We start from the raw sequence: 25,351 nt of genomic DNA, 5'->3' as shown, positions 1-25,351 counted from the left end.
GGTGCTCATGTGAATGCAATCATCACTTATATCGATCTTTTTTCTATTGAGTCTCTGAAAGCACTCAAGGTTAACTTTTGATCTTTAGGTACCCAAGTCTAACTTTCACATTTACCAATTGTTTTACTTTATTTCAAGGAATTACTATTAAAGGAGCTATATCACCTAGCTGTTTTATAAAAGGACCAAATCTGTACATCCAGGTGTATATCTTTGAGAAAAACTACAGCAGCTTGAGAATCCAGAAAATAAGGAGAGGCATACTGAGAAAGGAACACTCTACAGGAAACAAAACTTGCAACGTGCCTAATTGACCAGCATTATCCATACCTAAGCTACACTGCCATAGGCCTTCTGGACACCCACACACTCACATTTCTCTCTCTCTCTTTCTCACACACGCACACATATGTGATTTTTGTTTGTTTTTACCAATTCATAAAATAGCATTGCCCAGAAAGCTTCTTCTACTGAACCTTATGTGTGTCATGGTGTTGAAGAATGAAGTTAATGTAAGTTTTATTTCTTAAGTACAGGCATTGTTTTTTTTGAGAACTTGGCTTTATGGAACTGTGATATAGCATCCAGAATAACCATTTGATTTCAAAAACTTTCTAAATTAAAGTCTTATCCTACAGACTTGGGAGGCAATTAATTGCTGATTTTTTTTTTTAAAGAATAGAACCTACTAAGAATAAAGGGCAACAAATAAGATTATTTCTCTGAAGAAGGAACTCTACAAGCACCTCAATTCTATCTTAACTCTAGAGGCTGCCGCTTTTCAGTGCACTTGTGTTTGAGTCCTTTCAAGTCAATGCAAATATTCTCTCTTATATTGGTATTTATCTTTAGAAATAACTTGATTCCTCACAGAGGTTACAAGCTCTCTGAAGTAGGCACCAAGTACTTCTATTCTCAATTATTAATTCAAAAAATATTTCTTCAGGGGGCTGGCCCGGCGCCGTAGTGGTTAGGTTTGCCCGCTCCACTTCAGTGGCCCTGGGTTTGCAGGTTTGCATCCCGGGCATGGACATATGCACCACTTATCAAGCCAAGCTGTGGCAGGCGTCCCACATATAAAGTAGATGAAGATGGGCACGGATGTTAGCCCAGGGCCAATCTTCACAGCAAAAAGAGGAGGATTGGCAACAGATGTTAGCTCAGGGCTAATCTTCCTCACCAAAATATATATATATCTATCTTCAGCACCTGCTATAAGACTTGCAAAGTGCTCTACACATAGTAGACACTAAAAAAAAGTTTACTGAAGATGTTCCTATGTACCAGAACAACATTTTAGATAATTTCTATCCTTGCCTTCTAGAGATGGATCACATCTCATATCTCTTGGCAAACTTAAGTATCACAGATTCTTCTCTCAGTCATACAAGAACTCTATGGCTCATTATCCCAAGGAGATAAGCAACTGACCATGAACCATTTTGAAGAATCAGTGTAGCACCATGGATAACAAATCTGAATGAAATAGACTTATGGTTTATATGTTTCTAAAGAATATCTCATCAAAGCCAAAGATGTTCCTTGATGCAACACTGAAAGCTACCCATGAATCTAATTAACACTGTGTCCTCTGACTCCTCATTGGAGTCTAAACTCCATGAGGACAGGCACTAAGTCTATTCTATTTACCACTCTACACCTAGTGCTTAGCACGACATGCCTAGCACATACTAAGCACTCAATACATATATATGAATGAATGAGTCAATGAATAAATAGTGTGGCATTAAAGTTTATTTAACATGACATGTAACACCTCCAAGAGCAGGCCCCAGATCACCTCACTTCCTTCCACTTACGCAGAACTTTTTGCTGGTCTCTGGCCATGCTATTCTCTCTTAATATTTCAGACTCTTTGCTCAAACTATTTGAGGCCTGGATTGCAAAGGTGAAGTGGTTAAGACTGTGAGTTCTGGGGTCAAACTGCCTAGGGTTTGTCTTAGCTCTGCCGGTTGCTTGTTAGGAGGGCTTGAATGAGTTACTTGCCTACTTAGTATCTGGGTTTCATCATCCGGAGGGCTGGATGAATGTTTTTTGAGCTTTGGGAATAAAATGTTCCTGTTAAATTCATAGTTAACAAAGTTTCAGTGGTGAATGGAGATGCAGATGTTGCTGGTATAGAGGATTTGATTGGAGCCACGTGGAAACCTTAGAGGTCCTAGTTGGCCAAAGAGTTTTAATTTAGAGTTTTGACTCAGCTTAGTAACAATCTCTTGAGCATATATATTTAGATTTACAAAAATATTATTAATTAGGGGATCCAGTTAATCAGAATTTAACATAATATCCAATTTTCTATTGCCTAGAGCCTCATTAAATGTTGGGTTGGAAGACTAGAAAATAAAGTAAATAAACTGAGAATTTAATGTTTGGGAGTTTATTTTATTCTTTCTTGTTTATCTTTTTAAGGTACTATTTTTAAAACACAGAAATCACAAACTCTCAACAGAAAGAAAGAGAAAAACAGAATCCATTGTACTGTATAATATTATTTACTGTCTTTAAAAAAAATCCATCGGTGATAAGGAAATAAATGTAGAAAAATTCACTTATTTTGTCCTTTATTTGTCACTCTGCTCTAGATCAGAAAAAAGTTAATAATACTTAAATACTAACATTTATTGAATGTTTACCATGTAGTAGATACTGTACTAAGCGTGTGAAATGAGTTATTTAACATGACAACCCTGTGACCTGTGTCCCCAATCCACAAAGAAAGGAAACTGAGGCAAAGAGTATTCAAGTCTCTTGTCCAAGGTCAGATATCAGCAGTGCAGAGCATTGAGCAGTAATGCTGAGAGAGCCCATCAACTGGGATGGCCTAATTAAAGATTTTGTGGTCATTTCAGGGTTTTTGATCATATTCAAGGTAGACCACTGAGTAATTGAAGGGATTGCTGCTTGGCCAAACTGATTGTACCCAATTGATTTTAGATGATGAGTGGATTTCTTGGTCATTTACACACCAAACCAGGTCAACTGCACCATGATCCCATTGATTACTCAAAAATCACTATTGTCGTGGCTAAGCCAAAGCTAATCACCTGGAAAACAGTTGATTTGGTTTTGGTAATTTGAACTGCCCTTGTGAAACACAAAGAATGGAAGCACTCTGTTAAATGTGAGCCTTAAAATCTTAGTGGTCCTCTCTGCCACTTCCAACTCTCAAGTTCAGTTAAGTGACATTTTATTTAGTTTCCTGACATCTCACATGTGCAAGCCAGTAAAATTCACAATTGTTACTCTCCACAGCTGTGGTTTACAGCTTCTCTTCGCACACAACACGCTGGCACCAGAGCAAAACGATTAACTTTTATATGCTTCTAACATACAGACCAGACTGTCAGAAGCTGGTCTTGTGTTCTAAAGAGAAAAATACAGTTTCTATTAACATGACCCAAATTCCTAAAAAAATGTTAAGTTGTGATCCATCTCAAGGTAGAGAGATTATAATTGTAATTATAATTATAATGGTTTTGTTTCTAATTCATTTGATTTGAAGTGCATGGAGTTATCTTTTAGTAAGCGGCGTGGGGGAAATCACCTGAAAGCCCCATTACAAAGAGATTTTATAGTGGGATGAATTAATAAACTGTAAATGGCCTTGAGACTTTTTCTCCAATATGAGATATGAAATAGAAGCAAAGAACCTTTCATCTTAAATGGGAACATATCTCTTTTCTATGAATGAGAAGGATGCTGGCCAAGAGAAGCAGAATTTATTTTTCTTGCATTTCTGACCATTTGAAAAATCAAAATTGCCATATTTGCTATACTTGACAGGATCATTAAAGAAATAAAACAAAATGGCTCTAAATTGAGTGGTCACTTAAAAATAAAATGTACATTCACTGTCACATTTAGAAGCTATGAAAGAACTATTAAAATGTGTTGGGGAAAGATGATCTGATTCATAACAGATACTAACTATCTCAATATTAGAGTCATTATCACAACTCATCATTGAAGCTTACTTTAGTTTTTCTTTTTCAAGGATACAGCAACAATATGGTCCCTAGAGCTAGGAAAGCATGAAGAACTTTTGGAAGTGAATTTAAGACCCACACTGAAAAGTTCCCCTGGAAAAGAAAGACAGGGAAAAAATTCTCTGATCAGCATTGCCTCAGTGAGTCCCACTTGACTCTTGACTCTCAAGATGCTTTTCACAAAAAGCATCTTACTTCTTCAGAAGCCCTATACACAAGAGCCATCTCTTGGTATTTCTGCAGTAATGACACTTACTAGACTTTCATGATTAGTTTTCCCCATGATTTTTCACCTCATACCCCTTCACATCCCACAAACCTAGTGTTTAATGAAACACACTTTGGGAAACACTGCTCTTGATACTGATGTTATGGGACTTTTCTATCTCTGCAAAGAGAGTCAAGGGAACTTTTAAAAAGCTTGTGCTGGAACTCCGCAAGTCTAGAAGAGTAACTGCTCTCACACACTGGATAATCGTCTGAAGTCAAGTCTACATGCAATAAAATATTATTTTATGAAGAAATAAGAATTGATTTTCTTTGGGAGGACCAGCAAGAAGTGATCTTTGGCATGTCTGCACTTCTCTTGGGAAGCAGAATTAAGGCACTTCCGTGGCCAGGGCAGCAATTCTCTATAGCCACGCTACTCAATGTGGTGGCCCCTGAGCACATGAAATGTGATTGTCTGAATCGAGATGTACCATAAGTATAAAATACACACCAGCTTTCGAAGACTTAATGTGAAAGAAAAAGTTAAAAAAAGTAAAATGAGATAAAAATTTTCTCATTAATAATTTTTACAGTGATCCTATGTTGAATGATAATATTTTTGATATATTGAGTAAAGATATATTATTAAAATCAATTTCACCTATGCTATAGACAAAATGTTACCCCCACCCACAAATTCATATGTTAAATCTTAACCCCCAATGTGATGGTACTTGGAGGTAGGGCCTTGGGGAGATGATTAGGAGCCCTCACCAATGGGGTCAGTGCCCTTATAAAAGGGACCCCAGAGAGCTCCCTTGTCCCCTTCACCATGTGAGGACAGTGTAAAGATGACCATCGTCTGTGAACTAAGAAGTGGGCTCTCACTATACCCCAAATCTGCCAGTGCCTTGAGCTTGGACTTTCCAGCCTCCAGAACTGTGAGAAATAAATTTCTGTTGTTGATAAGCCACTCAGCCTATGGTGTTTTGTTATAGCAGTCTGAATGGACTAAGACAATGTGTTTCTTTTTATTTTTTTAAATGTGGCTAATAGAACATTTTACATCGTAGAGGACAGCATGGTTCTATAGACCAAGGACAAAAGAGAGCCCAGTGAGGGCTTTTAAACCACAGCACTCCAGACTGAAGGTTTGGGCCAGAGATTATTAGGGGTTTGTTTGTTTGACGGTAAGGTTCCTTTTAATCCAGGGGGTCTCCTTCATGCAAATCCCTCACTTTAAAGATGGGAAGCTCTTTCAGAAGATTGAATTAAACCTGCCGAATGCAAAGTACCAATCCAGGTCGATCTCAGCCTGTCTCCTGACTTACAGTCTAGGGCTCTTTATTCCAACACAGCCGATGGAGTAGAAGAAACTGCAGGTAGAATTTTAAAAAGGAAAGAAAAATTTAAGCTGCTTACATTTGAACAAAAAGAAAACAGCACTTGGAGAATACAAATTCAAAACCTAAAGGCATTCAGGGATACGAGGAAAAAAACACACAAAAAACAAGAATTTCAAGAGATGCTCCCTTACCCCCACAACCACACCACACACACACATTTTGTCCTCAACAAGCCTAGCAAAGAAAATCAAAGATTCTTCTGGACAAGGGCTGAAAACCACTCACAAAGGGAGAGGCAGGAAGGTGTGAAGTTTCTCCTGGGGCTGAGCAGCTGTTGTCAGGACCCTCTGCCTCCTCCTCCAGGCTGTCAAAGGGCAGAAGAGGATGCCATCCCTCAGGGAACCTCACAGAGGCAGCAGAGGCCTCTCAACTGGTCCTCCTGACTGGCTGTGGCAGTAATGCAAGACAGCATGGCCACACATGCACCCAGAGCCCCCAGGGTGGCCACATTTCTGAGCAAGTACGTGGATTTCGTACTTCCTGGCACAGTCTGTCCTTTAATCACATGTGTGCTGTTTGCTTCTGGAAAAGCCCCCACCCTGCCCACTACACCCCAGGAAGGGGGCTGGCAATGAATTTCAGATGACAGATGTAACTGCAATTACATCTGGGCTTCTCTGGTACCTGAGTCCCCGTAGATTTAGAATATGGAATTCCAAATGGGGCTTCTTCTCTCTGAATTTCACAACTTGTTAAAATAATCTCAGACGCTGATGGGCTTCCAGCTAGCATGGGCTTCCAGCTAGCATAAATCATAGGATGATCCACATTTCTGATGTACTTCAAGTGCTTTCAGGACTACCAGGAAATTCCATACACAAATTGCACTCTCTGCCTGGACAGACAGACTCTACTGAGCACCTCCTATGTGCCAGCGCCTCTCTAGGATCTGGAAAGAGAAGCCAACTAAATGGACAAAATCCTGTGCTCACAGAACTTAAGTTCTAGTGGTGCCAGGAATTCCACCCAACCAGATGGAAAACTTCCCGGAGGAGGTGATGCTAGAGCTGAGTTTTGGAGGAAAAAAAAGGATTAAAAGGCAGAAGAGAGGAGAGGCAGGGATGGAAGGTGTGGTGATGAGGGTAGGGGACAGAAGTAACTCCAGGAAGCAGAATTAGCATGGGTAATGGCACGGAGCTGTGAAGTATTATGAACAGTCCCAACTGGATGTTCTGTATATAAATGAAAAAGATGACATGGTCCCTGTTCTCACGGAACTTACAATCTTGTCAGGTAGACAAGATCATTACATGAGATGGAACTGCACAGCTGGGTAGACCAAAGCACTGAATTGCACAACTTTGATTGTAGATTCTTGGAGATGAGGAGCCCGTGTAATTAACATTTCCTATGTCCATAATTCACTAGTAAAGTCATTTGCCCTATTCCCAAGACAAGAATCTGTCTCTCACCCACTCCAGGCAGTGCTGGGAGGAATCACCAGCTAGTGATGGAACCTGCCAGCCTCCCAGGATCACAACGGCAGAAAGCTTTGTAGTTCTTTGTGCATGAAATCAGCACATTGAGGTATCTCAGTTCATTGGGGATAAGCAAGAAACAGTTCCATTTTTTCCTGTAACTTCCCCCACCCATGCTGACCCATCTTTCAGTGAGGATGGCAGCTCCCTTAATCATATTTCAGCCCCATTTCATAGATTTTCAGATATTTTTTGTTATTAAAGATGGCTTTGGTTTTAAAGATTCATTCTGATTTATTTTTAACCTTTAATATCATGTCAATTCAAGGTTCTTTTTCCCACTCTCCCTTTCCCTCCAGGCTGCATTAATGACTTCCATGGCTTGAGGGAGTCTTCTCTCACATACTTCCTCTCTGGGCTAGCTCCTCTGGTGTAGGAGGAGGGAAGAAGGAAAGGGGAGAGGGCAGAGCTCTCTTTCCCTGACTGGGTAAGGCTGCAAACTCTCTTTGGCTAGTCACAATGGTCTCTTGGCTTTATGGGGAAAGGTGGTAGCCCCCATATGTCCCATAGGTAAGGGGGCTCATACGGAACAGCTCCCTCAGCTCTTAGTGATCTATTAAGGGCTCAGTTGAACTCCCTAAAAATTTATATGTTTAAGTCCTAATCCCCAATATCTTAGAATATGACTGCATTTGGAGATAAAGCCATTAAAAGGTGATTATGGTCAAATGAGGTCATATGGGTGGGCACTAATCCAATACGACTGGTGTTCTTATAAGAAGAGGCAATTAGGACACAGATAATATACACACAGACCAAAGGGCGACCATGTGAGGACACTGCAAAGGCAGCCATCTGCAAGCCAAGGAGAGAGGTCTCAGAAGAAATCACACCTGCCAACATCTTGATCTTGGACTTCTAGCCTCCAGAATTGTGAGACAATAAATTTCTCTTGTTTAAGCCACTTGTTATGGCAGCCCTAGTAAACTGATACAGAGCTTTAGACTGGGAATCAAGCCTTGGAATTTAGCTTTAGTTTCTACCTTGCAGGAGTTACCGAGTTATTTAACAAATATTTATTAAGGACTTACTATGCACTGGGCATTGCTCTGGGTCCCAGGCATACTGTGATAAACAGAGCCAATTACAGCTCTGCTCTGAAGAAGCTTAGAGGCTAGCATGGGGAGTGAGGGGGAGGAGAGGTAGAATGGAGATAGACAGGATAACGTCAGCTCCTGATGGAGACAGTTAAACAGGGTGATGTAATAAAGTGAATGGGGAAGCACAGGGCTACTTTCCACTGGGTGGACAAAGAAGGCCTCTCTTTGGAGGTGACATACAAGCTGGATTCTGGATCACAAGTTGGAGATAGACCTGTAAAGATCTGGGGAAAGAATGTTCCAGGCAGAGTGAGCAGCTGGTGCAGAGTCAGAAAAAGGCTTGGAATATCTGAGGAACAGAATAAAGACAGAGAGTAAAGGGTAAAGTTTAAGGAGATGGGGACAGACAGGCAGTGAGGGATAGATCATGTAAGAGTTTGTAGAAAAGGAAAGGAGTTTGGATTTTATTCTAGGGCTGATGAAGGGCCACTGGAGGCTTTAAGTAGGAGTGTGACATGATCAGATTTACATTTTTTAAAAGACTCAGTTTAGCTGTTAGGCTATGTGAGGCAAGAGTAGAAACAGTCTAGTTAGGAGATCAGGCAAGAGACACTGTAGACACATCACCCTGTCCTGTGCCTTCATCTTCACGTGGCATTCTCCCTGTGTGTGTCTCTGTGTCCAAATTTTCCTTTTTTATAAGGACACCAGTCATATTGGATTACTTGATGACTTAATTTTATCTTGATTACCTCTATAAAGACCTATTTCCAAATAAAATCACTTTCTTGTGTACTGGAGGTTAGGACTTCAACATATCTTTTCTGGAGGGGAGACAATTCAACACACAAGGAGTCAAAAAGATGGAAGATGCTATGTTGATGAGAGTGCTCACATTAAGAGGAATAAATAGATGATGCAGAAGACAGGAGAAATAATTGCAGGATCAAAGTCCTCATGAACGTGAGAGGGGAAGGAATGCAGAAGACAGGTGGGGAGCTGGCCTGTCATAAGAGCAGGGATAGTTCAGTCATTTAGATTAGAAGGAAGACAGAAAATGGGAACAGATGCAGGTGGATGGGTAGGTTTGGTTCATCTATCTATTTATTATTCGGCAAATATGTATTGACTGGCTACTATATTCCAGGGATTATAAAGGCTTTGAGGATACAGGAACAGACAAACCAGACAAAAATCCCTGCCATCTTGGAACTTACGTTACAGTGGAGGGAGATAGACAATAAACAAAAAAATAAGTGAAGTGTATACAGAATATAAGGTCATGATAAGTGCTAAGGAGAAAAATAAAACAGCAAATGGGAATACCAAATAGTGAGTAGGTTGAAATTTACTAGAGTAGCCAGGAAAAGTAGATTTGTAGAAAAGACCTGAAGAAAGTGAAGAAGCTAGCCATAGGTATGTCTTGGGGGAAAATGTTCCAGATAGAGCGAATAGCAAGTGCAAGGGCACCTACATAAAACCTACAGCTAACATCATACTTAATGGTAAAAGACTAAATGCTTTCCCCCCAAGAGCAGGAGCAAAGCAAGAATGTCTCCTCTCACCAGTTCTATTCAGCATTATATGGGAAGGCCTAGCCAGTGCAATAAGGCAAGAGAAAGAAATAAATGGCATAAGATTGGAAAGAAAAATAAAAGGGTTATTTACAGACAATATGACTGTCTATGTAGAAAATCCCTAGGAATCTACAAAAACAAAAACAAACCAAGACTCCTAGAACTAATGAATGAGTTTAGCAAGGTTGTGGAAGACAAGGTCAATTCACAAAAATCAATGGTATTGCTATATCCTAGCATTGAACAATTGAAAACCAAAATAAAAAAAATTTAGATTAGTACCAAAAATTGAAATACTTAGGTATAAATCCAACAAAACATGTACAGGATCTATATGCTAAAATCAAAATACTGATTAAAGAAATAGAAGATCCAAATAAATAGACATACCGTGTTCGTGGACTGAAAGATTCAACGTAGTAAAGATGTCAATTCTTCCCAAATTGATCTACAGATTTCATGCAGTTCCAATTAAAATCCCAGCTGGATTTTTTGTAGATATAGACAAGCTGCTTTAAAAATTTATATGGAAAGGCAGAGGAACTGGAATAGCCACAACAATTTTGAAAAATAAGAATGAAGTTGGAGGAATCACACTACCTGATTTTAAGACTTATTATAAAGCTACAATAGTGAGGACAGTGTGATACTGGTGAAGAGTAAATACATAGATCAATGAAACAGACCCACACGAATATAACCAATTGATTTTTTTTTAAGGTATTTAGTATTTTTTTTATTATTATTACTTTATTTATTTATTTTTGTGTGTGTGTGAGGAATATCGGCCCTGAGCTAACATCTGCCAATCCTCCTCTTTTTTTGCTGAGAAAGACTGGCCCTGGGACACAGCATGGCTTGACAAGCAGTGCGTTGGTGCGCGCCCGGGATCCGAACCGGCAAACCCCGGGCCACCGCAGCGGAACGGGTGCGCTTAACAGCTTGCGCCACCGGGCTGGCCACCACCAATTGATTTTTGATAAATGCTAAAGCAATTCAAAGGAGAAAGGATAGTCATTTCAATAAACGGTTTAGGAACAACTGGACATACTCATGAAAAAAAAATGAACCTCAACCTCACACCTTTCACAAAAGTTAACTTAAAATGGATGCTAGATCTGAATGTGGAATGTACAAGTATTTATGGAGCATCTATTCACACAGCTCCACACAGACTCCTTGGGTACACCCTGGTTCTCCCTAGTCAGTCTTTAACACCCCTGCTCGAGTTTTCCTTTCTCACTCTGAAGCTGTTCTCCAAGAGCCCACCCTACCGCCCACAGTGTTTCAGATCAGCATCAGGAGCCCATCCTCAGCTCAGCAGCCTGCCATTGTTTACCCACCTTGCTACCCCCGCTCTGCCTTGAGTCCTTTCCTCAAGTCCTATTCACTTAATCATCCCACTTCTACCTCCCTCTCCTTTCCAGTGCTGTAGACCCTGGCTTAGAATGCCTCATTGCTCCTAGACTGCTCAATTTTCTCCAGTCTCATACTCAAAAAAAAAAAAATCTCTACTAAGAAGGCTTTCTTAGTTAAAAGAAGTCTTTCTCCATGTTGACCCTGATGTGTCCATGACTTTTCCTTCTATTTTTACTTGTCTAGACATAGTGCTTATATTGCTGCCATTTGATTTACATGCCTGTTCAGAATTTACATTTTTTGTGCATCCTTTATACCTTTTATGATTTGGGAATATCTGTCCCTGACTGTTCTGGCTGGATTTTCTTTTATTCCTTCTAGAAAGCACTTATGCATAGCACCATATCTAGATAGACGCTGAATATAGAATTATCTATTGACTGAAATGCACTCTCAAATTACATAGAAAGAGACAGGCCTCTGTGTGAGGAAGTACTCACTCCCCAGGGCTCCCTGGCAGGGTTGGCTCATTAGAGCCTCCGTTTCAGGAGGAGCTGAGCACTGTCCATGTCTGGCTGGGACCCTGGAACTTTGTCACTTAGAGTCAGTTCATACTGCCAGACCCATTTGCTGAACTGCCAGGATGGAGAAGCAGCCTTAAGGGGAAAATGAAAGCTCTGCGAGATGGTTACCTAAAGTATCCTCTTAAGAGCTTGATGCTGAATTTTGAGAGTTATAGAATCAGGAACAGACAATTAATGGCAAATATTTTAGCAGTGAAGGCGTTATAGTGCTTTACAGATATAACGTGGGGGCTCATCTTGGCCCCCTCCCCATCCAAATAAAAGGAGGAGCCAGTGGAAGTCAAGATAGAGAAACTGTTGGTTTTTACTGCAAATCAAATTCCAAGGGAGAGACCTGAGAGTCTGGACAGAGGAAGGCAATGGAGCAAAACTCAGTTCTAGATTCTGAAGCAAACCCAGACTTTGGGGCTCAGAGAATGTTCTCTCTGGTGCTACTCTTGTTTTTTCTAGTTTCTCTCAAGTTCCTAACTCCTTTAAAACCCCAAACTACTATATGGAAGTCAGAATTCATGATTTAAAGACAGAAATGGATTTTTCAAGTTTCTTTTGAAACCTCCTCTTCTCTTTCCTCCCCTGAGCCTTTTGAACTTTTCTCTGGTTTACTAGTAGCAAGTGGAACATTCCCCAAACAGGAAAATATGCCATAAAACCTTGTTATAACATCTTTCCTTTTAATATTTTTCTACCCAGATCATTAAGTTTTCAAAAATCCCAGCTGAAGGCTTAGACAGCAGTGTTGCTGCCACATCAAATTTTCACACATAAAATCTTCAGAGAACTTCTTATCAATAGGCAAGATTATAAGGAAAATGTCATCATATCTGAAGTGGCCCATCTACAGGCAAAAGAGTGGTCCCCCAAGTATGAGAGAGGAACAGAGAGAATCTATATTGACTGTGGCTGCCTCTGTTTACCTGATGGTCACTGAGTATCTTGGAATGAGCATGTGCCCCTCAGGCATAGGCGTCTCCACTACCAGATGCAGCTGTGTGCCAGCAGAAGGCAAGGGGGCTGCAGAAACCTGGAAGGAGCCCTATTTCCTGATGACCCTGGGCTTCATGATTCCACTCCCTATGTTTTTTAACCTTTTCATTATTTTGGGATTTCAACGTGAACAGGAAGGTAAGTACAAGAAATAGGAAAATGTCAATTGGATTATTCTCTCTAATTTTATATTATGGGTTTACACAAACACACACAGAGGTTAATCCTCTCAACCTTGATAAGAGATTAAACCAAGGACCAACAGTTCTGTTTGTTATCCACTAGTGAAGGGATTGTCACCTGCCCAGCAGCCCAGAGAGGAGGCTGACTTAAAAAGCCAGGAGTGTCAGCCGGAGGCTCTCTGACACCTGCGTTTGGAAGCAAATGACGGCAGCAGTCTAACTACAAGGAAACCTCAACTTAACTGGACAGGAAATCTTAGACAAAGAAATTAAAGTTTTCTTTGCATTTTAAGATGTCTTCTCTATTTTCTTGGAAAATAAAAGTACTATTGTGAAATAGAATGCATGTACAGAAATGTGTACAAAACATGAACGTAGAGCATAATGAATATTATAAAGCAAACATCCATGTAACCGCCACCAAGACGAGAAACCAGAGCATTGCCAACATCCTGTAGGGGTCTCACTTCTCAAAAGTGAGGAGTCCAACACTGGACATCTTTTTTAAATTTGGAGCTAATAGCCTCCTAGACTTCCCAACTTTGACGTTTTTCCTTCTTCCCTGTAGTTCATCCTCCAAAAGAGGTTTGTAAAGTAATTGCTTATAATATCCATGCTCACTGAACTAGCACTCCATTTAATTTTAATAAAACAATTATTTAAGGGTTTGATGCAGGATAAATAAAAATAAAAATGACCAAAACAAAAAAGGTTTCTTGTGCACCGAAAAATATCAGCATATTCTTTTCCAAAATGCTAGGATGTGTGGGACCTTGCTTCCAGCCAGAATGCTGAGATGTACAGCACATCTACCTTCATAAGGGGCATATGCCTAAAACAAGTATTTGCAATTTCAGCAAAAACAGCACCACCTATTTCTATCCAGTAAGGTTTTCCCACCTTCAAAGGCTATAATATAATAAAACCTAAAAATATAGAATATGAATGTTTTAAAATTTATAAGCTTAATTAACATTCTGAACTTCAACACAGGATGTACAATCTCTTTAGAACTGAGGTTTGAGGGCAAACATCGTCATAAGGAGATAAATTAGTGCCCAATTTTAGAGAGAAAGTGAAAGTGAAAGAAAGTTCCAGTTGCTTTAGGGCAGGGCCATACTATTTTTATCTATATATCCCCTTTGCTGCCTGAACAGTGCCTTATTATTAGAAGCTCTTCTATAAATGTTTGTTGATTGAAGGCATTTTTACATAAATAATTTCAGAAAAAGAAAACAGATTTATGCTTATTAGTTTTGATGTGTACTCGTGGCATCTTAATTATACTCAAAGTATGGAGAAAATTAAGCTTAGGATTTCAAAAGAAATTATTATGCATAACAAAAGACTCAGGAATACAAGGAAGCTTGTCAGGAAAACATGTTTGTTTCTCGTCTTATTTTTCACTTTTGTTTCCTCCAGGTAGTGTGGAGCGCAGTTTCAGGGCACGATTCAGAGTTACAAGACAAGAGGAAAGCCAAAAAAAAAAAAAGGAAGAAGAAGGGGAGGCTATCTCTTTGTTCCTGTTCCTCCCTTGGTTAGGCGATCAAGGGCAAACACAAGGCTGGCTGTGGAGCCTGACTGCTTGCATAACGCCACCTAGTGGCCAAGGCTCTGAAATTGTTTTTATTTTGCCAAAAGTTGAGTAACTGTCAATTGCAAAGTTGTGAACAGATTTGACAAGTCGTTACTCTTACTTATGGGAGAGTGTAAATGCCAGCTGACAAATCATTTGTATATATTTCATTTCAAAGAGTATGTCTCCTATCAATAATGGCCTTGTCTTTGCTTCTGTACAGAAGTCGCCTGATGAGTGTCTGTTGAGGCAGCATTTCCCTGCCCAGACCTGCCCACGCTCTCCCAGGAGTCGATAATAAATCAAATCCTGGCTGTGCCCAAAGGAAGTCTGGAGAGGAAGCTGTAGGGCAGCATTCTGATGGGCACTCTACTATTTTTGTTTAAAGGAGCACGTTAAAGAAAGTTAAGAATCTGGTTTCAACTTTCCATCCAAGTTAAGTTGAAGCAAAGGTTATAGACTGTGGCTTTTTTCCTGGCCAAGATTTTCATTCCTTCACATGTTGCTAAAAATCAGACCTGGCAGGCACTCTTTTTTAGCATGCAAAGGCCCCACGCTAGACTTCGGTGCCAATAATTTCAAGAGAGATGTGGGAAGAAAGAAAAGGGAATTATGAACAACGATAAAGAGGTTTCCCCCTCCTTTCTTAAAAGCATACCCACAGCTGTTTCCAGACACCACAGCTGTTTCCTTTCCTTGAAAGGAAAGCCGTAAGAAGATCAAATTGGCTGCCCAGACAAAGGCAGCAGAATCCCAGGTAAATCAAAGGAGCTTGACACAATTAGAACCAATTTGGCAAAACAGCAAAGACCAGGAAGTTCCATTCTTCGGCCCTGGTTTCCGGCTTTCTGGCATGAAGACTGACTAAGCAACTAAACAGAAGTTGACTGTAAGTAGGTGAAGGCTGTGTACGTAGGCCAGTGATGGACCTGTTCCTAGTTGGTTAGGAGAGTGGTGGGGTGGGTTGACAATTGGGTGGGAAAGTTGGACCAGGCGACCTCTGAGGACCCCATGATTGGATGACCTTTGACTCACCACCCTCCTTTCACTTGGCATCACACATGAATAGAAATAATCTACCCAATAATTCTAGGTAAACTGAGACCACCCTAGAGTGTTCAGCACGAATTGATAACACATGGTTTTGGAAATGAAAGAATGAAAAGAGGCAGGCAGGGAAAATGAGAAGTCTAAGAGTTGATGTTATGGAAAATATGTATGTGTGTGTGTGTGTGTGTACACATGTATATATATACTGATGCTGTGCAATTAAATTGCAAAAGAAATAATCACTTTCCTTTTTTTGAACTTAGTTGGATAGACCTTTGCTCCTGCTTAAAGTTCAAAATGTTAGTAGTGTAGCCCTGGCAGTATTTAGACCCTAACTGGAAAATCCCAGCAGGGCTTATAGAAGCATCTGGCCCAGGGCTGTCAGGGGGGTTCCAAGTACCTGTTTTGGTCAAAGGGATTGAGAAGAGTTGCTGAAGAAGCTTGTTTCCCGACGTTCTCAGGACTACAACCACATCGGCAGGGAGAGTGTCTCTGTTTTTCTCAAGAACCCCAGAAGCATCATATAATACCTGCAACACGAATAGCAAATCGCAAGTTAGCCAATACTGTCCACTGTTGGTGACAGTGGCAAGTTGTCTGAGGTCAGTCGTTAATTGACCTCCATATAGAATTCATCCTGACACAGCCATGATTTAAATCCAGACCACCAGATAAGGGGAAAAAGTTGTAATTTTTGACAGGCCAGTTTATTTTAACTTCTTGTTCAGTTGAAGAAAAGAGTCATAGCAAAGCTATATCACATCAGAATAATTATGGAAATATATTGGGCACTCACTGTATGTAAAGCATCCATCCTACGAGGTAAACACTATTATTATCTCCATTTTACTAGAGGGTAAACAGAGGCTTAGAGAGAGGCCTATGGTCACACATTTCACAAGTGGTGGGCAGACATCAAAACCCAGGCAGTTTGGCTCCATGCTTATACCCACTGTACTCTCACTGCTACCCAAGGTACTCACAGGACCCAAGGGAGTGTTCAGGGATGCTGAGCTGAGAAGTTCGCAGAACAGAGGGGATCCAGGTCAGAGAAATTTTAAGGACTACTCCAGAGAAATAAGCATTAAGTGGCAAATGAATTCAGGAAAAGACACAGAACCCAGGGAGAAAAGGATCCTTTTTTCCCTTAAAATTAAGAAAGAAGAAGAGGGAAAAAGGAGGAAAAGGGGTGGGTAGGAAACAGGTGTAAAAGGACAGAGAGATGGAAAGAGAAGTGTGAGGAACGGGACAGGAAAGGGAGGCAGACGAGGAGAATGGGGGCGGGGATCAGGGTAGATGCGAGTACCTCAGACGTGGAGGAGATTAATATGCAGTCAGACATCAACGCTAAGGCAAATGAAGCATTTAGGGGTAAAAACGGGATTGCAATTTCTAATGAAGATCCGAAATAGATACCATACACTACATGGAGAGAAAAACAATCCCCTTTACTTGTGTTAGAACTGCCTTTCAACCAACTTCCAGTTGGGCAAAATTAATTTCAATGTCATGATATGAATGTGAAAAATAATTTTGATAAATATTAAATCAACGAAATAATCCAAATGCCTTCTATTGAACTCCTATCCATTTTCTGGAACCAAGGTCTTAGCAGACCCCACCGGAACCAATTAGCCACAATTCAAATGGCTCCTTTGAGAGTTACTCAAGCAATGAGTTGTTGGCTACAGGACTAGAGAATTTCCTGAATCAGTCACTAATCTGCTTCAGGAACCTGAAATTGAGACTGAGGAATAATATATGAAAGGTGGAAATTTCAGTTAATGTTGTAAAAGCTTAACATCTGGATGATGAAGTGAAATTTTTTTTCCTTTTCATCTAGACATTTTTGGTGCCCTGTAGACATATACATAAAGTGCTAAAAATTGAGCCCCACTGTGATATTAACCCTTCTCCATTACCTACACATCTCCAAATGACTTTAGAATGTGAACATTCACCGCTAAACACTGCAAAAGCTATAATATGTTTTCTTTCTGGAGAGCTGTCATTTCTGGGCCACACCTCAGGTGAGAAGCAGATGGTGGTTCTGTGGGCCACCCCAGCGAGAAATTGCTTCTTTGCCAGGGGCAACTTTCTGTGAGCGGCACCACTGAGGAAGTTTGGGAATTATGATTAGGTGTTCAGGAAGAATTAAAAGGAGAAAGAAATCTGCAAGCAATTTTGTGAGCGGCTCAGACAGGGTAATATAGACACTTACCCCTTGTCAAATTCAGGTTTAATAACTCACACTTGCCTCACCTTTCCAGCATAGTGCTGAATTCCAAAGCACAGCTCTACTCCTTTGGGCCTCCAGAAGTATTTGCATCGTAGATTATCTTCAAATTTATCTGTGTGGATTTTCACATTTAAAAGTTACAACATGAATTGTTTGCCCTTTCAAACAAAAATGTGCTCTTCCAGCCATGAGTGACACAAAATAAGGGCTTTGAGTAGCCTGATATTATCATTGTATGTACAATGGTGGAGAAAGATCCCCTGTAAGGTGGGCATTTACAATTGAGTCCTCATTCAGTTGTTTCATGTTGTTTTTAGTGTCAGGCTGTACCCTAAGATCTCATGCTCTGCTCTCTCTAAGAACTCCTAGCATGAACACTGACGACACCAGTAGTTCAGCCAACTAGCTTTAGAACCATAAAGACATGGAAGCCAAAAAGCACCAGTTTAAACACCTTGGCGACTTGTAACAACTTTATAGATAAGAGGAACCACTGAAGGTGACAATCTCAACTTCTAGAAGTGAATCTCTCCCACAAATCAATTTTCCATCTGGGGAAAAGGCTTGAAACTTTCTGCTGCTCCCTCAACAAACAATTTTGCCATTGTACTTGTGATTGAGAGCCTACTCTGTGTGAGGAACCATGCTAAGTACTAAAGGCATGCGAGGATTGGGGCTTTGCTGCCCCAAGCATCTCACAATCTAAGTGAAGGACAGTGTCATGTGCAACACTGGATTTGAGCAAAAGGAGGTCAAGAGGAACAGGGGTAAAGTACAGAGGGCCTTTAACGCCAGGAGGAGGCATCTACTCATTATCCCACAGATACCAGTAGAACGAAAAGGTGGCTTTAGAAAACCTAAATTAGCTGGGATGTCCATGGTAGAGGGGAAGACTATGAGCCTGGTAGCCAGGATACCAGATGAGGCTTTTATACAAACTTGGACTAGAGGTTGATGGGGGTCCAGGCAGAGATATGACAGAAGGCTATGAAAAGGAGAAAAAGCAAGTATTGGTTAGGGGAAATAAAGAAAAAGGTGTAAAAGTGATACTGATATAGAGTAATAGTATTTCCATTTGCATAAATAGGAAAGTGAACAGGCTTTGAGAGATGGTGGTGGGTTTGCTTTAAGACACAAATTCTACCAGGACAGTTGCTGAACATTTCAACTCATTAAAAGCAGGGTCTATACTTTCATAACCCACTGGGTGGCCAAAACACGCAGGATAGATTTATTTAAACCACGCTCATTTGATGACATGAGGCAAGTTCTCTTCTGAGCATCCATGTCTTTTCCAAAAGTTACCCACCAACTAGGGTCTGATCAGTTGCTTGGGGAAACTGACTTTCCTCATCCAAAAGTGCAAGCAGTCCCAGGGGTTTCTGGAGGAACATATCCAAGAGTGGGCGATTGTCCTCATACTCCACGGGTGTAGCCTCAATGCCCTCATTCTGATATTCCATCTGGAAGGAAAGGGATTGTGAGTTTCTCCAGCCCAAAACTGACCTAGGCACAACCAGATTGCTTTAGCATGCACTTTCTGTGTCTGGCAGCACTGAACGCGTGTGGAAAACAGGGTGTGTTTTATGAGTAGGAAAGTATTCTTGTGCATATAACACTGTTGAAGCTTTGGGTTTAAGTCTGACCTACGGGTGGCCTGTGGCAGGCAGCTGAAGCCAGCAAAAGAAGGGATAGCTCTCCATCTCCCAAACACCAACTTGGTAACTCATAATTTATAAACGGATGTAGAGAGGAAGAGAAATTGAAAAAAAATTTATCTTGGTGACAAGTACGGTTTACACCAGGAAACTTCTATCTTCTGCAAAGGATTCTGCAAGGGAATCATCTTGGACTGAAAAACTAGAAAAACTCCATATTTCCCAGGGAAATAAATGGAAGGAAGGTGGACTGAAAAAAAGTCGAGTTTTGTGCAGGGCGGGCAGAGAGAGGAATGCAATACACATTTATCCAGCTCCAGTGATAAAACTATTGCTGGTATTTTAACTCCATGTCTCTGTGTTTATCTAATCACAGAATAGTTTGTGTCCTCACTCTTGTGTTAAAACAAAAAGCTTGGTCAGAATGTTTCATTATTGCAACTACTTCATACAGAAGAGTCTTGGGGTTGGGTTAGGGGGTGGGGTGGAGGAGAAGGGCCTTAAATCTGCTAGCTTCACACCCTGTTTTATTAACCATCAAACTCATAGGGGAAAGACTTCCATTTTGAGAAAACCAAGAACATATCTTACTCTTCCCTGGAGACACCCCTCTAGATCCTGGGGGTTCTGGTGTGCAGAAGACAGGGGATGGGGATGGCCAGTTTGGGAGTTACATAGCCAGTGTTGAGAACCACTGTCGAAAACAACAAGAACCCATGTCCTGAATTCAAGATCATCTTGTGTCATTTTAGACACAATAATAGATATTTTTAGTTAAATAAAGTAGAAGAGAATGCAGCATTTTGGGCAATACACATGAAACAGTTTGGAAGCAATATTAAAATAATTGGCTTGTCACCAGCTGCACTCGAGAGGAAATGTACCTTTCCGCAGAAATCAAGACCTCTTTTTTTCAGACTTAATTTAGACTTTATTTTGACAAAACTGACACACCAGTGGTTTTTTTCTTTAGAGCCTTTTACCTGTTTGTCTAACTAACAGGGTTTCTGCTTCAAATTGGGGCAGCCTAAAGACACCCCCCCTTCCATCAGGTTTAGTGACTTCAGAGTTCATTATTACCTGCTCAAGAGCAAAAACATGCTGATTGAAATAGTACTGGATTTGCTCATTGGCGATATTTATGCAGAGCTGCTCAAATGAATTTCTCTGAAAGTTCTCAAATCCAAAAATATCCAAGATCCCCACATTCATACCATTGACTGCACTGCTGCATGAGAGAGAAGAAGAAAACCCTTTAGGGGAGGAAACATCCAACTCAGGACAATGAGAACACATGTGCCCGAGGCCTTATTAATACATATACCCACTCGTGGAAAGCAGCATCCTGCCGCCTCTAAGGGAAGAAACAGTTTATGTCTTAAGCCTTTCGTTCCTTTAGTCTTCAACAGTATTTCCAATTTCTTTTTTAAAGCAGTAGAATCCTTTAAAATCTTACTCAGAAGCTCCATATAGAGAGAGATTAAAGAAGAACCACTCTGTTTGAAGGGGCTGGAGCTGCTGCTCATTTATTCTCCCACCTTCCCACCCACAAAGCTTAATTGGAAGAACACTATTTTGAATGTGATGTTGTCAATTCTTCCACAATACAGAAACCACTAACGCTTAGGAAAGAAAAAGTAGTAGCAGTAATAATGTAAGATACTGTGCTTTAAAACTTTCTATGAAGTGTCTCAGTTGATTTTAAAAGCAACACTATGGGGAGAATATTATTATCCTCATTTTACCAATGAGAAAACCATGACTTAGAACATGCAGCTCATTAAGCTGTAGAGCTTGAATGTGAACCCAGTTGGTCCAGCCCCCAGCCAAGCCTGTTTTCTTAAGCACTACACTATAATGGCTCTGTCAATCATGTGCCTTTCAGGTATAAACACTTCAGCTCTTCTGGATCCTACTGTGTCTTTGAAAGAAGAAGGCATGAGAGCTTCGCTAAAGAAAACCCAAGAGAGGACCAAAAGCTTCCTCTTGCAAACTCTAAGAGACACCGGGGTCGATGACAGCTCTCCTGAGGCCCCTGCTCCCTGGGGGAACTTGCCAAATGTTTTTTTCAGGCTCCAGGAGTGTATTGATGCGATTTACAATCCAGCTGAAGAGCCTCCCATACAGGGCTTTGGACATGGCATCTCGGACGTCCGCAGCCCTGTCAACGGTGTTGGTGCGGATGATAGTCTCGCCCCGGGTGACCACACAGTATGAGGTGAGTGCCTCCTGGAGCTCTTCGGGACTGATGCAGAGAACAGAGGCAGCTGGAACAAAGAGCAAGGATACTGGAGAATGTAATCATCTATCTACCCATTCAGCTAGCAGCCACCCATCATTTATTCAACATCTACTATGTGCCAGGCTCTATCCTTGGCACTTCAGAGTCAAAGATAAACAAGCCAGGTCCCTAACCCCAAGAAGCATTCAGATTGACACAGTTTCTCCCAAACTGTTCTGAAAGCTCTTTACTGGTTAGATGAAAAAAAGTGGGAGGAGGTGGAGGTGGTCTTTGGTCAAATGTTGGACCAATTGCTGGAGACTATAGTCTCCTCTTAGAGAGTCACAAAGCACATTAATATAATAAAGGCCATAAAAAGTGCTGCAGTTTAACACAAAAAGTGTTTACTTTATTTAAATTAGTTGTTTTCTAACTCAGGATTCTTATTCCTTATGCCCTCATTAGTACCTGTGAATCTTAAAAATAGATAGGTGCCTGCTTTCTACTCTGCAGATGCTGATTCAGTGGATTCAGAGTCCAACCTCTTCTATTTTTTTCAAAAATTTGTAGATGATTTTCAAAAGCAGCCACTATTGAGAACCACTGCCCAAAGTTACCCGCCGCGGAATTCTTTTCTGCAGAACACCTATTTGCAGCTTATGGAAAGAACACTGGTGTTCTGCAAGATGTCTTTGGGAAATACTGGTTAGTGAAAACACCGAGTGCCGGCAGAAGAGCCAGCAACAGCCTCAATATATTTTACAGAGTCTTGAAAAACTACCAAAGTGAAAGAAACATGTACTCTGACAACACAGTGCACAGGCATCAAATAATTACCGTTTTCCAAAGCTTCAGCATTGGGCACCTCACTTTTATCAGTTTGATGTTGAGAGGAAATAGCTGCAAACTCAATGTTTCCAATATTCAAAATTCCAGCCAAAATTCTGTACACTGAGTGCACCTCCTGAAAAGGACATCAAGAACCATGTTTGAAGGTGATTGCTAATCAGGCTAATGAACCACTAGTACTGTGGTGGAAACTACTGGTTGTCCACCCAAGTCCATCGTCCCCCTTTTCAAGGGCACACAAATTTCTTAACCTCCCTCACAGTCAGGGGTGGCCTTACCAAGGAGCAAGTGGAATGATGTGGACCAATTCTGGGCCTGGCCTACGGAAGACAGCATGCCTCCTCCTTGCTTTCTTTCCAGCAACCCAGCTTCAACCACGCCATTGATTAGGATGCCAGAGACCAATGATTGCATGGAACACAGTTACTCTGCAACCTGAACCTCTTACCTTGGAATGCTTATATAAGAGAGAACTGATCTTTGTTCTTTAAGCCACTTTTAGCCTTTTACCCTAACTAAAACCAGCTCCCAAATTCAGGTGTGGTTCTTTCGTCAAAACAAGAGAGGAGATGTTTCCTTAACCTCTTTTGAATATAGCTTTTATGAAATAGTTGGCAGGGCATTCACTGATGGTCATTAGAACACTTTGAAGTTAAATGAGGGATTATATAGTTATAAATGAGGTCGAGCAATATTTTGAAAGACTCACTGGAAGTTATCTGTGATATCGTGATATAATAAGAAATATACATATTTGGTATTGATACCAATTTCTGGCACAAGAGCACCCAAAACCCTTAGAATTTTCTGAGTGAAAGGGATGAGAGAGATGTCCTTTATTATTCATAATAAGCCTGTTTCAACCCTACCTGAGTCTGTGCTAACGAGGTGACTCTTGGAGGGTTGGGGCTGTTTGCCAGAGGAACCAACTATGTGATTAAAGGGTTGCAACTTTTAGCCACACATCCCTTCCCCTGCTCAGGGAAGGAGAGAGGGGCTAGAGATCGAGTTCAACACCAATGGCCAATGATTTAATTAGTCATGCCTATGTAATGGAACCTCCATTAAAACCTCTAACTGATGACGTTTGGAGCACTTCTGGGTTGGTGAACACATGAAGGTGGTGAGAGGAGGTGGCGCCCCCTTCTCCCAATACCTTGCCCTATGCGTCTGTCTCTTCTATTTGGCTGTTCCTGAGTTGTACCCTTTATAATAAACCAGTAGGAGTAAGTAAACTGTTTTCCTGAGTTCTGTGAGTTCATCTAGCAAATTACTGAAACCTAGGACGGGGTCTTGGAAACCCCCAATTTACAGCTGGTTGGTTAAAAGTAGGAGAACTCTGGGACTTGTGATTGGTGTCTGAAGTGGAGGCAGTCTTGTGGGACTGACCCCCTAACTCGTGTGATCTGATGCTAACTCCAGGTAGACAGTGTCAGAATTGAATTGAATTATAGCAGAATTGGTGGTTGTGGGAAAAAAAACTCCACACATTTGGTTTCAGAAGTCATGTGAGTAAAAACAGTTCAGATGATGTAATTCCTATTTTTATATTAAAAGTTGAATACATAGCATTAGTGGTAAAAAAAAAACCATAGCATTAATGGTAAAAAATAATGTACATTTATTTACTTAAACATTTGCATTTCCTGTAGGTGAGACAGTGAAATATACAGCCAGGAAATTTCTGTATCTTATGCTTATAGATAGAGAAAAGTACTTCCATAAAAAATACTCAGGTGGGGCACTTGATTTAGCACTCTACATAGCAGCAAACTAATAGGAACTGTCATTGGACCACTGATAAAGCATTCTCCCCATATTGAGCCTTTCTGTAAACCTTACTCAGTAAAGCCAAAAAACTGAACACGGACTGTAATAGTGACGTCTGCTGGATACCTCATAATGCTACAAAGATAAATGAGGATTTTAAACTGGGTTTCTACTGTAGATAAATATTGTTCTTCAAACTTCTAAATCAAAGGCAAGGTATCATGTTTCTGACGTCAAGAATCATTGTTTTAATCACACAACTTAAGAGTGGCTAAGGAGAACACCTACTAAATGGGTTTTCTGGGACTAGGCTGAAGTTAACATGACAACACCTCATTACCTTGATCAATACAGTGTGAGGTTGCAGAATGCATCCAGCAACTTCCCACGGAGGAAGATTTCCCAAGCTAAAACAGGGACTCAACAGCAGTGAGTTCTATATCTGTTATTTCTATATCCAGTTATCTCAAGAGCTTATCTAAAACTCTTAATACACTTAGGGGAAAAAATGTATTTCCTCTAATTAAAACACACACACCATGTATGATAGTACAAGCCACGAAACCTCCTAAAATAAGGCTTCCAGGCATTTCACCACTGGGGTGATCATCCCCACAGGAAATGGTGGTTCTTGCCCCATTGCTTCTCCGCCAACATCCTCTTCAGCACAATGCTCAGACATTTCCTCTTTCAAAAAGGAAAACTACCTATAACCTTCAGCAAAAACTTTTTAGGGTTCAAACACTATGTGAATGACTGAAGTTAATGGTTAAGGAAGGCTGGGTCTCCTTCCTTGGTTCAGTGAGGGGAACTCAGGAAGGGGTATCAAATGCTCACCTCATTATGGAGGTATTAGCCTTAGGGTGCTCCCTATGCTACATTTCTAGGCTATTCCATTTGATTCCTTTAGTCCCATCCTTGGGTTAATTAGTTCTTCCTTTCTGGCCTAGGAACCTACATCCACTCTGTTCAGGTCAAAACATCACCCATATACAGTCACAGTAGAGTTCAATCAGCAGTATATCCATCTGTGGGATTACTCCTCCCTCCCCAATACTTCTTAATCAAATGTCTCTTCTTTTCTCCCCACATTCAGCCTGGGAAGAATTTTTTACCTTCCTCACCTTGCTTATTTTCTCTTGCTTCATCTCCAGCTATGGA

General features: G+C 40.8%; 1 protein-coding gene across 1 annotated transcript in view; it reads right to left on the bottom strand.

Annotated features, from left to right (window-relative positions):
• The window catches only part of MYO3B (myosin IIIB), a 429,858-nt gene that overhangs the window by 180,436 nt on the left and 224,071 nt on the right, over positions 1 to 25,351 (bottom strand). The window contains exons 18-23 of the mRNA XM_087434928.1: positions 22,409 to 22,535; positions 21,407 to 21,617; positions 20,431 to 20,578; positions 19,002 to 19,155; positions 17,716 to 17,804; positions 15,854 to 15,983 (exon numbers count right to left, since the gene is read on the bottom strand). Coding sequence (XP_087291054.1) covers positions 15,854 to 15,983; positions 17,716 to 17,804; positions 19,002 to 19,155; positions 20,431 to 20,578; positions 21,407 to 21,617; positions 22,409 to 22,535 — 859 coding nt within the window. The remainder of the gene's footprint in view (positions 1 to 15,853; positions 15,984 to 17,715; positions 17,805 to 19,001; positions 19,156 to 20,430; positions 20,579 to 21,406; positions 21,618 to 22,408; positions 22,536 to 25,351) is intronic.

Source organism: Ceratotherium simum, chromosome 9 (genome assembly GCF_057802395.1).
Source record: "Ceratotherium simum simum isolate JZ-2026a chromosome 9, ASM5780239v1, whole genome shotgun sequence".
Classification (NCBI taxonomy): Eukaryota; Metazoa; Chordata; class Mammalia; order Perissodactyla; family Rhinocerotidae; genus Ceratotherium; species Ceratotherium simum.
The sequence above is the reverse complement of the archived record's forward strand: the minus strand, read 5'-3'. Positions and strand labels throughout refer to the sequence as shown.